The 14,467-nt window shown below is 39.8% G+C and overlaps 1 protein-coding gene across 2 annotated transcripts in view; it reads left to right on the plus strand.

Annotated features, from left to right (window-relative positions):
- The window catches only part of LOC126199055 (protein KTI12 homolog), a 28,220-nt gene that overhangs the window by 11,224 nt on the left and 2,529 nt on the right, over positions 1–14,467 (plus strand). For both annotated transcript variants that reach the window (XM_049935765.1, XM_049935766.1), the window contains 3 exons: positions 2,197–2,249; positions 3,771–4,060; positions 5,647–5,709. In XM_049935765.1, coding sequence (XP_049791722.1) covers positions 2,197–2,249; positions 3,771–4,060; positions 5,647–5,709 — 406 coding nt within the window. The remainder of the gene's footprint in view (positions 1–2,196; positions 2,250–3,770; positions 4,061–5,646; positions 5,710–14,467) is intronic.

Consider the following 14,467-nt stretch of genomic DNA (forward strand, 5'->3'; position numbering starts at 1 on the left):
ATGTCCGGCACATAGCTCGCGTGCGGTTGAAGCGGTATTGAATAGCATATTTCAAGACAGGTGGATTGGTCGTCGAAGCACCATACCATGACCCGCACGTTCACTGGATCTGATGTCCCCGGATTTCTTTCTGTGGGGAAAGTTGAAGGATATATGCTATCGTGATCCACCGACAACACCTGACAACATGTGTCAGTGTATTGACAATGCATGTGCGAACATTACGGAAGGTGTACTACTCGATGTTGAGAGGAATGTCATTACACATATTGCCAGATGCATTGAGGTTGACAGACATCATTTTGAGCATTTATTGCATTAATGTGGTATTTGCATGTAATCACACTGTAACAGCATGCGTTCTCAGCAATGATAAGTTCACAAAGTTACATGTATCACATTGGAACAACCAAAATAAAATGTTCAAATGTACCTACGTTCTGTATTTTAATTTAAAAAACCTACCTGTTACCAACTGTTCGTCTAAAATTGTGAGCCATATGTTTGTGACTATTAGAGCGCCATTTATCACAAAGCGAAAAAAGTGGTCCAACTAAAACATTCATATTTCTTTACGTACTACACGAATGTGTAATAAAAAATGGGGGTTCCCATTTTTAAAAAAACGCAGTTGATATCCGTTTGACCTATGGCAGCGCCATCTAGTGGGCCAACCATAGCGCCAACTGGTTTCCCCCTTCAAGCTAGACAAGTTTAGTTCTTCATAGTTTTTTCATTTGACACTTATTTCGTGAGATATTTGGCCCAGTCACGATCAGTGAACCACCCTGTATATTAAAAAAAGCAGTGAAATATTTCTCTGCTCTGTGTTGCTATGCAATCAGTCTGCATGAGCACACTAAGTAGATCTGTTTTTTAATTAAATCATAGGAGGAATTAAGTGGATCAATGTTTTAATTAAATCATTGGAGAAGGAGGTGGCTCAATGTCTAATTAAATCATTGGAGGAGGTAGGTGGATCGATGTTTTTTAATTAAATCATGGGAGAAGGTAGGTGGATCAGTGTTCATTAATATGTTGAATATGTAACTCTTGTTATGAATAAACATTGCCTTCTTCCATGATGTAGTTAAAAAACATGATTCATATACTCATTCTTGCAGATCAATTGCGTATTCATTTCAACATCACATTCAACACATTCATGTCTGTGAAATTAATCCATGAGACATGCACCAGCATCCATCCATTTTATGGCAGTCTCTGCCATAATCACAAAATATTGCTCTTGAAAATCGACAACACACAGAAAAACAGCAAACAAGACAATGGTTTTGATTTCGATGCTAGAAATACGTCACCTCTCTTTTCACATCTAAGTGGTTATTTTAAAGAATCATTCCATTGACTACATGAAACTAACGTGTTGCCAATCTATGTGCATTAATTAAGCACCACCATGACTGCCGCTGGCCCTGATCTAGACTTTAGGCAACTGGCTGAATTTCATACAGCACTGCATGGTTATTCTAGAAGTTCATTTCAGAAGATTACCTTAGTATAAATATGAGATAAGAAGATGGAATAACCCATAAACTAATAAATTTGAAGTGTAATAAACTGTAAGAGCATAAATTGAATTTTTAATTAAAATCTTTGACATTTGAATGCTTTACAGTGAGAATGAATTTTATTGTTAGTTTGTATGGGGGGCAGTTGTCTACAGTGTACCAGAAGTTTTACAAGTATTGCACATTCCCAATTATTTTATTTTTGTGGAATGATTATATTACAAAAGAATTGTGAAAAAAATGCACTTCACATTCAGTTCAAGAAATACTAGTTTTCATACTTGAAATTAAAGGCTAAAACTTTTATGTGAATGGGCAGTTCCAGGTAACTAAGTTTTATTGTTAGCCTTAACTTCAATTGCATTATATATAATTGTACCTTCTGGAGAGATACAAATTATTAATTTCTCGAACAGAAAACACGAATCATGCAGTGAGATACAATTTCAAGGTCCTGAGGTAACATGTGGCTGCCATAATGCATATGTACTCATTGCATGTATGTAGTTTTGACACACACACACACACACACACACACACACACACACACACACAGGCAACTGAGAATTCAGATGGGGTTCCTTATCTTTCATAAAACCAAGGGTTACTTTCCTTTGACTTTTCTCTTCTAAACAGAAAACTTTTCAAACTTATTTTTTTCTAGGTTTATAGACAAAGAATCTGTCATTATCATAGATGCTGGAAATTACATTAAAGGTAAGAAAGATTAATTAACTTTCATGAATATAAGATAAAATTTTTGTAATTTTCAGTCATTACTGAACTGTACTTGCTGTGTAGCACCATCATTTTATTTATTGTCTTGTTTCCTCACGTCTTGAAATAGTCTGAGATGGTGAAAGCAGTTCAGCTGATACAATTTTGCATAGACTATGTATTCTTGGGTCTTAAGAATCATATACACTATGTGATCAAAAGTATCCAGACAACCCCAAAAACATACGTTTTTCATATTAGGTTAATTGTGCTTGCACCTACTGCCAGGTACTCCATATCAGCAATCTTAGTAGTCATTGGAAATAGTGAAAAGCAGAATGTGGTGAACTGTGGAACTCATGGACTTCGAACCTGGTCATGTGATTGGGTTTCACTTGTGTCATACGTCTGTACATGAGGTTTCCACACTTCTAAAAATCTTTAGGTGTACTGTTTCCAATGTGATAGTGAAGTGGAAATGTGAAGGGACACATACAGCGCAAAAGTGTACAGGCCGACCTCGTCTGTTGACTGACAGAGACAGCCGACAATTGAAGAGAGTCGTAATGCGTAATAGGCAGATATCCATCCAGACCATTATTCAGGGATTTCAAACTGCATCAGGATCCATTGCAAGTACTATGACAGTTAGGCGGGAGGTGAGAAAACTTGTATTTCATGGTCAAACGGCTGCTCATAAGTCACACATCACGCCGGTAAATGCCAAATGACACTTCACACGGTGTAAGGGGCATAAACATTGGATGATTGACCAGTGGAAAAATGTTGTGTGGAGTGACGAATCATTGTACACAATGTGGTGGTCTGATGGCAGGATGTGGGTATGATGAATGTCCAGTGAACGTCATCTGCCAGCATGTGTAGTGCCAACAGTAAAATTCTGAACTGGTTGTTTTATGGTGTGGGCATGTTTTTCATGGAGGGCGCTTGCATGCCTCTTTGTTTTGCATGGCACAATCAGAGCACAGGCCTACATTGATGTTTTAAGCACCTTGCTTCCCTCTGTTGAAGAGCAACTCAGGGATGGCGATTGCATCTTTCAACACTATTGAGCACCTATTCATAATGCATGGCCTGTAGCGGAGTGGTTACACGACAGTAACATCCCTGTAATGGACTGGCCTTCAGAGTCCTGACCTGAATCCTATAGTACACCTTTGGGGTGTTCTGGAACGCCGACTTCGTGCCAGGCCTCACTGACCGACATTGATACAGTGCAGCACTCCATGAAGAATGGACTGCCATTCCCTATGACACCTTCCAGCACCTGATTGAACGTATGCTTGCAAGAGAGGAAGCTGTCATCAAGGTTAAGGGTGGGCTAACACCATATTTAATTCCATCATTACTGATGGAGGGCGCTGTGAACTTTTAAGTCATTTTCAACCTGGTGTCTGGATGATTTTGATCGCATAGTGTATATTCAAAATTTTTCTGTTCACTTGCAGTATGTTCTTCTGAAAAATGTAATTCATGATTAACTTTTAATTTTCATTGTAGGTTATCGGTATGAACTATACTGCATCTCAAAAGGTGCAGGAACAACACAATGCACTATTCACTGTGGAGTGGATGAAGATACAGTGCACAGGTGGAATTCTGAGAGGGAGTGTGGCTATAAGGAAGATGTTTTAAGAGCTTTAATCATGCGCTATGAAGCCCCAGACAGCAGAAATCGATGGGATTACCCACTCTTCACAGCACTGTTCACTGATGATTTGAAGTATGATGAGATATACAGCTCATTATTTGAGAGGAAACCGCCACCACCTAATCAGTCAACGCAGTGTGTAAGTATAAATACAGACAGTAAATGATATTTTTTTGGACATAGTATAATGTGTATTGTTAGTGCCTTTTCTGTGTAACATTAGTCATGTGAGTGGCACATATGCTTCACCTTAGCACTGAGTTATTGACTTTTATTTTCATATATATGTTGTGATAAGAAGGAGCAAATATGCTAATGCACCTTCCACAGATTTTAACTAAAATGGTCCTCAAGGATGTAGAATAAGTAATAATATGTGATTTTTTTCCATTTGAAAATTAATATCAAACTTGACACTATCATTCAAATGTATATACACTGAAGGGCACAGGTTAATTCTTAGTGTATTACAGCCATGTGTCATTGAATAGAAAACAGCATTACTGTAAATATTAAGTACATTCTGTTGCTGGTTATCCAAACCTGTTACCAGCTCTGGTGCTTACTAGCAAGTGTTTTGACTTTCAGTAGGGGTATTTTTAACTCAAGTTCTGTAATTTTATTGTTACTTTTGTTTCTGTTGTCATGCTCAAGTTCCTCCAATTGAGAAAAGTTTCAACAAAAATTGATAGGACGTTATTTTAGAAATTAATTTGCATAATTTCCCCATAAAATTACAATATAGAGTAGACCCACAAAGAAAACCAAGAAGTATGTAAAGAAAGAAATTATTCTTACCAGTGAACAAGTATAGATGTCCATAGGAAGGCTAACAGAACTGCCAGTTTTCGATAGTGATTCTATACCAAGCTAATAAAAATGGAAAAGGTTTGTGGGAATAGGTTTATTCCCTCTTTCCTGTACTACTACTTTGTCTCTTGTAGCCCAACTTTCAGGGAATTTTCCTACTGAAATGCCTGTCGCCCATTTATTGGGAAACAAGAAAGACAGTGAAACGTCTCATTTGTGAACTCTTGAAAATAAGTTTAGTTGCTACAATATATTTTGAACTGAAGACTGAGAAGAAAACTGACCCTAACTCCAGAGAGTTACGGACAGCCCTTGGTTGGCCCTAGGCTTTTTCCTATTAAATATGGCTTCCTTTTTGCACCTCTGGCAATGTTTTGGGGAATTGGGTAAGCGAGAAATTGCTTTGTGATTTAGAGGCTGTCAGTTTGCAGCCAGTCAGAAATCAAATTGTAAAGAGGCATGAGTGTCATTTACAGCTGGACCATGCCCCATAAAACACTGTGTTCTTCAAACTGCCTTTCGGGTTGAGGACACTTAACTGTGTTTGAAGATTTCAGTTGGTCTGCAGATATATATTTTTTCATCAGTAAAAAAAGATGGATAATGCTGTCCACTCAAGAGATTGTCTTTTACATTAATTCTATTTTTACCATTAAAAAAGAAGAAATACACTTGCACATGCATGCCCCCCCCCCCTTACACACACACACACACACACACACACACACACACACAGTGTGAATGCTAGTGGCATTCAGACATAACTATTTTAGGTTTGTGTGTGTGTGTGTGTGTGTGTGTGTGTGTGTGTGTGTGGTGGGGGGGGGGGTGTTCACGGGCGCGTGGGTGTGGGTGTGTGCGTGCACGAGTGAACATTGTCATTTACAAAGGTTGGACAATTGTCTTGTGTTTCAGGCTCCTCTTTCCTCAACAAATTTTCTGTATGAGCTGGACAAAGTGACCCAAGAGATACTATCTGTAAGTAAAAATAGTTTTCCTTCATTTCTCATTATTTCATGCAACACAATATTATAAATAAAGTATACAAACAACTCATACTATTGTTTCATAAAAGTAGTATTGATTGCTGTTTTCACATACAACACAACATGCTGTAAATATTTATGGAATCTGATATTTGAAGCCTTTTTCATTAAGAAAGTAACAATTGTTATCAGTTATCAGAACACTTTGTCTGTCTGTCTGTTTGTCGAGAAGTGATTCATCCTACCAGATGCTTCCTTGAATTTGTGTGGAACTGATTGACAATAAATTGTTGGTGTTTGCCAGTCCAACTCCCTTTCTTCACATTTGTACCTGCACTTCACAAACTGATGATAAAATAGAAATGTAAGGAAACTGAGGAATTTTAAAATATTTTTACTTATTTGTAGGTTCAAACTGTAGTAAGCTTATGGAAAGAATGATAGAAAAATGTAAATGTGAAATATGAGGGGGGGGGGGGGGGGGGGAGCCCAGAAGAAACTGGATTGTTGTCATAAAAAATTTATTGATGAACCTTTTTACAAAATTACTTCAGTCACCTTCAAAATACTCTCAATTACATGCGATGCACTTGTCAAGTCTCTTTTTCCCACTGTTGGAAGCATGTTTGGAACTCTTCAAGTTTGATATTGTCCAGTGCCCGTTGCGAAGCTGTTTTTACAACCTCCACATCATCATAATGCTCCCCTTTTAGCGTTTTTTTCATTCGTGGAAATAGGAAAAAGTCGCACGGGGCTAGGTCTGGTAAATACGGAGCGTGGGGAACGACAGACCACCTCTGAGATGCCAAATAGTGGGTCTCTCGTAATTCCGTGTGTGCTGGAGTGTTGTGATGCAGAAACCAGTCACCTGATCACCAAAGTTCCGGGCGTTTCCTCCGTACATCCTCTTGCAGACGCCTTAAAACATCCAAGTAAAAGTACTGGTTAACAGTCTGGCCAGGGGGTACAAATTCCCGATGCACAGTTTCACGAACATCAAAAAAGACAATGATCACCTTCACATTTGACCTCACTTGCCTTGCGCCTTGCTTTTTTTGGTCTGGGAGAGTTGGGAGTCCTCCACTGTCTTGACAATTGCTTGGTTTCTGGGTCATACCCATAACACCAACTCTCATCCTCTGTAATGACTTTGTTCAAGAAATTTGGATCACGTGCAATCTTTGTTTCCAAGTCCTGACACACATTCATGCGGATGGTTTTTTGCTCCTGTGTGAGAAGGTGCGGAACAAATTTAGCAGCAACACGTCTCGTGTGCAAATCCTCACTCAAAATCCACTGGCACGAGCTCCGTCCAGAACAAGCTTGGTCTTCAACACACATCTCATCACGTTTAAAGCGCCCATACTACTAGAAAACCTGTGTGCAGCTCATAGCGTCCTCCTGGAAAACTTCCTGAAGCATTTGGTGTGTCTCCGTTGCAGTTTTTTTTTTTTTTTTTTTTTTTTAAGCAGGAAACAAAATTTCACACACACTCTTTGTTCTTTTAAAGTTGCAATAACGACTTCGCAGAGGTAACCCGCCAACAGTCAGAGAAACACAGTACCACAATTGCATGTTCAGCTCTACAATGACGCCGTCTGCACAGCTGTTTCATGAAGGTCTCTACTAACACCACCTAGCGTGAGAACCCTGCACTACGTCTACGAGTGGCAGCGCCCTCGGAGTCCGGTTTCTTTTGGGTCCCCCCTCGTAAGAGAAAGAACAGTAGAAAAAGGCTTTTGGAATTCTGTTGTGTCATTGGTTTCTGTAGTGAGCATCTTGTTCGAACATGAAAATACAAGGGTTGGAACTTAAATAGTGGCAACTATTTATTCACAACTGATACAAAAGAGTTATATGTTTGCACTTGTTACTATCCTTCAAAGTCATCACCAGCATTTTGTAGAACCTGTTGCCAGTGATGTGGAAGGCCTAGTATACCATTAGCAGAGCCTATTCTGTTGCTGGTGCCAATGGAGCAGTCTAAAGTTACGGTGATACTCGTGTACGACTGTGTGACGCATTACATTCCTCCACGGCAGACCATCAATGCACAGTATTACTGTTCATTTTTGGAGCATCACCTGCAACAATTTTTGCGAAAGAAGTGGCGATGCTTTCTGCGCAACCCGTCCATCATTGTGCACGACGATGCGTGGGCGCATACGGTGCAAGTTGTGGCTGCTCTGTTCAGTCGATGGGACTGGGAAGTACTGCACCATCCACCATATTCCCCGGACGTTAAGTCCTTGTGACTTTGATTTGATTCAGAAGATGAAGGAACTACTTCGTGGCATACACTTCGGAACTGTTCCAGAGATTCGACAGGCAGTAGACTGCTCCATTCACACCATCAACAGAACAGGCTCAGCTAACAGTATACTACGCCTTCCATATCGCTGGCAATGGGTTCTACACAACGCTACTACTTTGAAGGACAGTAACTGGTGCAAACATGTAACTCTTTTGTATCAGTTGTGAATAAATAGTTGCCCACTATATAAGTTCCAACTGTAGTATAAGAAAGTGTACTTGGAAAAGACAGGGAAACAATGGAAGATAGTGACTGTGTAACACTGTCTAGATAAAGAGTCGGGAATTAGGTACTGGGCTGCAGTGTGTAGTGTATTAGGATGCAAATATGGAGTTGGATCATAACCTGACATGACTAAATAGTAGGCTGAAAAACAGAAGACACTAAAGAAAAAGAGGGTGACAATGTCTTATAAAAATAGAAGACTAATTTTAAATTGAAAATAGTAATTTGTGCCTATGAGCGAGGCTGCATACTCATAATCAAGCTGTTGCCTTTCACAAGAACACCAGCTGTGAACGACTGTATCATGAATATTTCGTTTCAAATTTCTTCCCATGTTTATCAGTTACAAAATTTAGTATCATGCTTATGAGTCTGTGATGGTGGCATAATTGTTTTTAGACCATTAGTTGTTCATATTACTTTCATTGAAGGTTCACAGATATCCTCTTGTCTGACAGTTTCACTTCTAGGGCACAGAATGTCTTCCCAGTACTTACTTTACAGTAACAAATTTCTAAATGTTATGAGTACACTGATAAAAAGTAGGAAAAAAATGTTTTCTAGCTTTCGGAACAGTTAGTTCTTTCCACTAGGGGAAAGGGAGTGGATTGTGAAAGGTTGGAACAGAGAAGCAAATCACTAATATTTCTGCTTGAGTGGGATCCATCTGGTACTAGGACAGGGGCACATAAAGATTACACTATTATAAAGCGAAATTTCAATTTTGATACAGATTCACATTTAGCATTTTTTTTACAACCGTATTGACCAACTCACGTTAACAACTTCAGTTCCTCTTCTTTCTTCGTTGTTGTTTCCTATTTTTCCAGTATTCCCTCATTTTCTCACCATGAAGTCTCTTCCTTTCTTCTGTCCATTTTGTTCCCGATTTTAGAGAAGGAAAGTTGCTACTCACCATATAGCGGAGATGCTGAGTCGCGTAGGCACAATAAAAAGATTCACACACTCATAGCTTTTGGCCATTAAGGCTTGTCAGCAGTAGACACATACACACATGCCTACACGCACATTCACGCAAACGCAACTAGTACACGTCTGCAGTCTTAGAACTTGAAACTACACTGCGAGCAGCAGCACAAGTGCATGATGGGAGTGGCGACTGGGTGGGGGTAAGGGGGAGGCTGAGGAGGGGAGAGGGAGGGATAGTATGGTGGGAGTGGCAGACAAGTGTTGCAGTTTAGACAGAGGGCAGGAGAGAAGGTGCAGAAGAGGGGGGAAGGGGGTAAGTAGCGGAAAGGAGAGAAATAAAAATAAATTAAAAGACTGGGTGTGGCAGTGAAATGTCGGCTGTGTAGTGCTGGAATGGGAACAGGGAGGGGGCTGGATGGGTGAGGACAGTGACTAACCTTTCCAGATACCCTATGAATTCCAAACCAACCACCTTCTTCCTAGTCTCAGAGACCAACTATACCCTCACCCACAATTACTTCTCCTTTGAAGGCAGTACCCACAAACAAATCCACGATACGGCTATCGGCACCCGCATGGCTCCATCCTATGCTAACCTCTGCATGGGCCATCTAGAAGAATCCTTCCTAAATACTCAGAATACTAAACCCCTCACCTGCTTCAGATTCATTGATGACATCTTTGCTATCTGGATTGAAGTGAGGACACCTTATTCACATTCCTCCAGAACTTCAACAACTTCTCCCCCATTTGCTTCAACTGGTCCTACTCAACCCAACAAGGCACCTTCCTAGATGTTGAACTCCACCTCAGAGATGCCTACATCAGTACCTCCGTCCATAACAAAACTACTAACCACCAGCAATACCTCCACTTCCACAGCTGCCACCCATGCCATACCAAGAAGTCCCTTCTGTACAGCCTAGCCAACCATAGTAGTTGCATCTGCAGTGACGAGCAGTCCTTCTCTAAATATACCGAGGGTCTCACTGAAGCCTTCACTGACCGTAATTACCCTCCCATCCTTGTACAAAAACAAATCTCCCGTGCCTTATCTTTCCAATCTCCTACCACCTCCCAAAGTCCCACAGTCCGGCCACAGAGGAGCATTCCCCCTCGTAACTCAGTACCATCCGGGACTGGAGCAACTGAATTACATTCTCTGCCAGGGTTTCGATTACCTCTCGTCGTGCCCTGAAATGAGAAATGTCCTACCCACTAATTTCCCACCCCTCCTACCGTGGTATTCCGCCGTCCACCAAACCTACACAATATTCTCGTTCATACTTACACAACCCCTGCTCCCAATCCCTTACATCAAGGCTCATACCTCTGTAATAGACCTGGATGCAAGACCTGTCACATACATCTTCCTACCACCATCTATTTCAATCCGGTCACTAACATCACCTATCCCATCAAAGGCAGGGCTACCTGTGAAACCAGTCATGTGATACACAAGCTAAGCTGCAACCACTGTGCTGCATTCTATGTAGGCATGACAACCAACAAGCTGTCTCTCCGCATGAATGGCCACTGACAAACTGTGGCCAAAAAAGCAAGTGGACCACTCTGTTGCTGAACACACTGCCAAACATGATACCCTCATCTCAATGACTGCTTCACAGCCTGAGCCATATGGAACCTTCCCACCAACACCAGCTTTTCTGAACTGCGCAGGTGGGAACTTCCCTGCACTACATCCTATGTTCCTGTAACCCTCCTGGCCTCAACTTTCGTTAGTCACTGTCCTCACCCATCCAGCCCCCTCCCTGTTCCCATTCCAGCACTACACAGCCGTCATTTCACCGCCACACCGTCTTTAAATTTATTTTTATTTCTTTCCTTTACACTACTTACAAACCCCCCACCCTCCGCACCTTCTCTCCTGCCCTCCGTGTAAGCTGCAACACTTCACTGTGCGCCACTCTCACCATACTATCCCTCCTCCTCCCCGCCCCAGCCTCCTTACCCCCACCCAGTCGCCACTCCCATCATGCACTAGTGCTGCTGCTCGCAGTGTACTTTCAGGTCTCTGAGACTGCAGATGTGTGTGCAAGTTGCGTATGTGTGTGCATGTGTGTATATGTGTCTACTGTTGACAAAGGCCTTAATGGCCGAAAGCTGTGAGTGTGTGAATCTTTTTATTGTGCCTATCACGACTCAGCATCTCCGCTATATGGTGAGTAGCAACTTTCTTTCTCTGGTATTGTTACATTCCATCCTGGATTTTCCATTGTTTGACAGTTCTCGTTTTTTGTTTCTTCTGCTTTGAAAGCCTTCCAAATTTAATGTTTTATTTTTAAAACAGGTTTCTTTCTGTTATTTATAATTCTCTGATGTTGTTTCTTTCTAGATCTTTCCTTACTTCTGTAATCCACGCTATTGTCGATTTCTTCTTCCAGAAATATAGGAGTATTCGTTTTGTTAGTCTATTTCCATCCATTCTGTAGAGTTGTCCGAAAAAGGTTAATCTTCGTTTGGCCATTACGTCAGATATTTTCTCTATAATTTTTAGATCTCCTCATTACTTCCTATTTTCCATTTATCTGCAGTTTTTATTGTGCCGATTATTTTTCTTATAATCATTTCCAGTACTTCTAGTCTGTCCATCTTATAGTTCATCATTAGGCATTCAAATCCATATCAACATTCTGGTTGTACCACTATGGTGTAGTGTTTTAGTTTTGTTTTTCTAGATATACATTTCTTGTTGTAAATATTTTTGGTCAAACCATATGCTCTTTACGTTTTATTAATTCTTGCGTTTATTGCAGATTCTTCTAGTCCATTCTGTTGTATGGTCTCTCCAAGATATTTGAATTTATTTGCTGGCTCTGTTTTACCTAGATGTTTCTATGAATTTTGGCGCATTTTTTATATTTGTCTGTTTGCTGTTTTTTCCAGAAGGTTTATCTGAATAACTGCTTCTGTCAGGTTTTCTGAAAGTATTGCAAAATCGTCTGCAAAAGCCAAGCAGCTTACCTTAATTTCATTTGTTTTCCTTCCCAGAGTTTTACGTTCAATTTTGTGATTTTTTTAGCTCCAAATTCCAGATCATTGCAGTTTTTTCTAGAAAACAATTAAACAGTAAACCATCACCTTGGCTAACACCAGTTTTTATTTCAAATGGCTGAGATACTTCTTCCATAAATTTGACTTTAGATATTGTTCCTGTTACTATTTCACGAATTATATTTGCTAATTCTGATATAACACCAAATTCTCTAAGGACCTTATCTATTTGTTTCTATGTCTATACAGTCAAATGCTTTTTTATGTAGTGGGTGGATTAATGCTGTTTTCCATTCAACTGGAATCTTTTCAGTTTTCCAAATGTTCTCAAGAAGCAGTTGTAGATCCTTTATGATTTTGATTCTGACCACTTCAATTATTCTGCTGTAATGGAGTCTTCAGCACTTGCTTTATTGTTTTTGAGTGTTTTGATGGCTTCATGAATTCCTAACTCTGTTGGTGGGAAATCTTCCTGTAGATTTTGAGATGTCACTGGAAATTCTAATTTATCTGTTGGAACTGGACAGTTTAATAGCTTTTCAAAAAATGTTGCTACAATTTCACTGTTTTCTTTGTTATTTAATCCCATTTTGCCATTTTCATCTTTGAAACCAATACTTGGTGCCTGATATCCTTTAAGTATGTGTTTAAAGTTTGGTAAAAATTTCTAGTATTATTTTTAGTGAAATTTTCTTCTATTTCAATAAGCTGAGAATTTTCAAAGTTTCTTTTGATTTTCCGGATTATTTTTTGTGTTTCTTTTCTTTGTTTTCTGAATTGTTCAAGGTCTTCCTCTTTTTACAATCATCTCCTTTTTCTCCATTTTTGAGCTCTTTGTATTGGTGCTTCTTCACACTCCTCATGCCACCATGTCTTCTTTTTATTCTTGGCCAATCCTAAAGTTTTCTGTGCTGCCTTGAGTTATTTGGATCTGGAGTTCATGCCAATCACCTTCTTTATTTGTCTCAATTTCTTCTCTCAATTTTTCTATATTTTCTTTTGTAATATTAACTGTAGTGGTGTTGTATCTGATCACTTTCTTGGTCACCTTTTTTGTTTTAGATGTGAGAAATTTTATTTTAATCTTAGAGAGATAATGATCTGAGTCGAATTCCCCATTTCTGACTATTTTAACATTCATAATTTCGGTAATATACCTTTTAGATATGGCTACATGATCCAGTTGAAATTCTCCTAGGTATGGATTTGGATGTCTCCAAGTTTTGGTAGTTTGCGGAAATGTGTGGACATGAGTTTTAACTGGAACATTTTACACACATTGATCAGCCTTTCACCGTTTTTGTTTGTTCTGGAGTGTGTTGGATATTCACCTACAATAGTCCTAAATTTTTTTTCCCTCCCAATTTGCCCATTGAAGTCACCAAGAAGTATTTTAACATTCTTTTTAGGTATGATAGAAATTTCAGATTCTAAAAGATCCCAGAATTGAGATTCTTTCTCCATATTTCTTCTTTTGTCAGCATTTATAGGTGCACGACAGTTTACAAGGGTGTAACTTTTAGTCTTGCACTTCATTGTTAACATGATTATTCTTTCTGAATTCGATCTAAATTCTGTTACACTGTCTACGATTTTTTTGTTTACATAAAATGTTGTTCCAAACATCGGCATGTTTTCAATTATTCTCACTGCTAGTTTCCCTTTATAAATTCTATAATATTGTGTACCAGCTAAACTCTCATGTAAGAATCGTGTTTCCTGGACTGCTATAATTAATATATCGTTTGTCTGCAGAAATAATTCTAATTCCTTTTGTTTTCCAATTTTCAGAAGAGAATTTACAGTTCATGTTCCAAAGTAGTACTTCTTCTTTAACTGAAACTTGGAAGGCTTTTCAGTGTATTCCATCTCTTCTTCATCGCAGTCCGCAACTCATGGTCTCGCGGTAGCGTTCTCGCCTCCCGAGCACGGGGTCCTGGGTTCGATTCCGGCGGAGTCAGGGATGTTCACCTCGAGATGTCTGGGTGGTGTTGTCATCTTCAACATCATCATTCATCGCCATTATGGTCAGAGGAAGGCAATGGCAAACCACCTCCACTAGGACCTTCCCTAATACGGAGGTGCGGGTCTCCCGCATTGTTCGCCTACGCTCTGTCGAGGAGTGTGGGACTTCATCATCATCTTCATTGCGAATGTTGGGACTCCCCAGAATCCTAGGTCCCATTATAAGTTACATGGTGTAATGGTGGATTCCTCATCAGAGTTACCACCTGGGGTAGAGCATCTATTGTGCGAACTTTCCATT

Source organism: Schistocerca nitens, chromosome 8, assembly GCF_023898315.1.
Source record: "Schistocerca nitens isolate TAMUIC-IGC-003100 chromosome 8, iqSchNite1.1, whole genome shotgun sequence".
In the NCBI taxonomy this organism is placed as follows: domain Eukaryota; kingdom Metazoa; phylum Arthropoda; class Insecta; order Orthoptera; family Acrididae; genus Schistocerca; species Schistocerca nitens.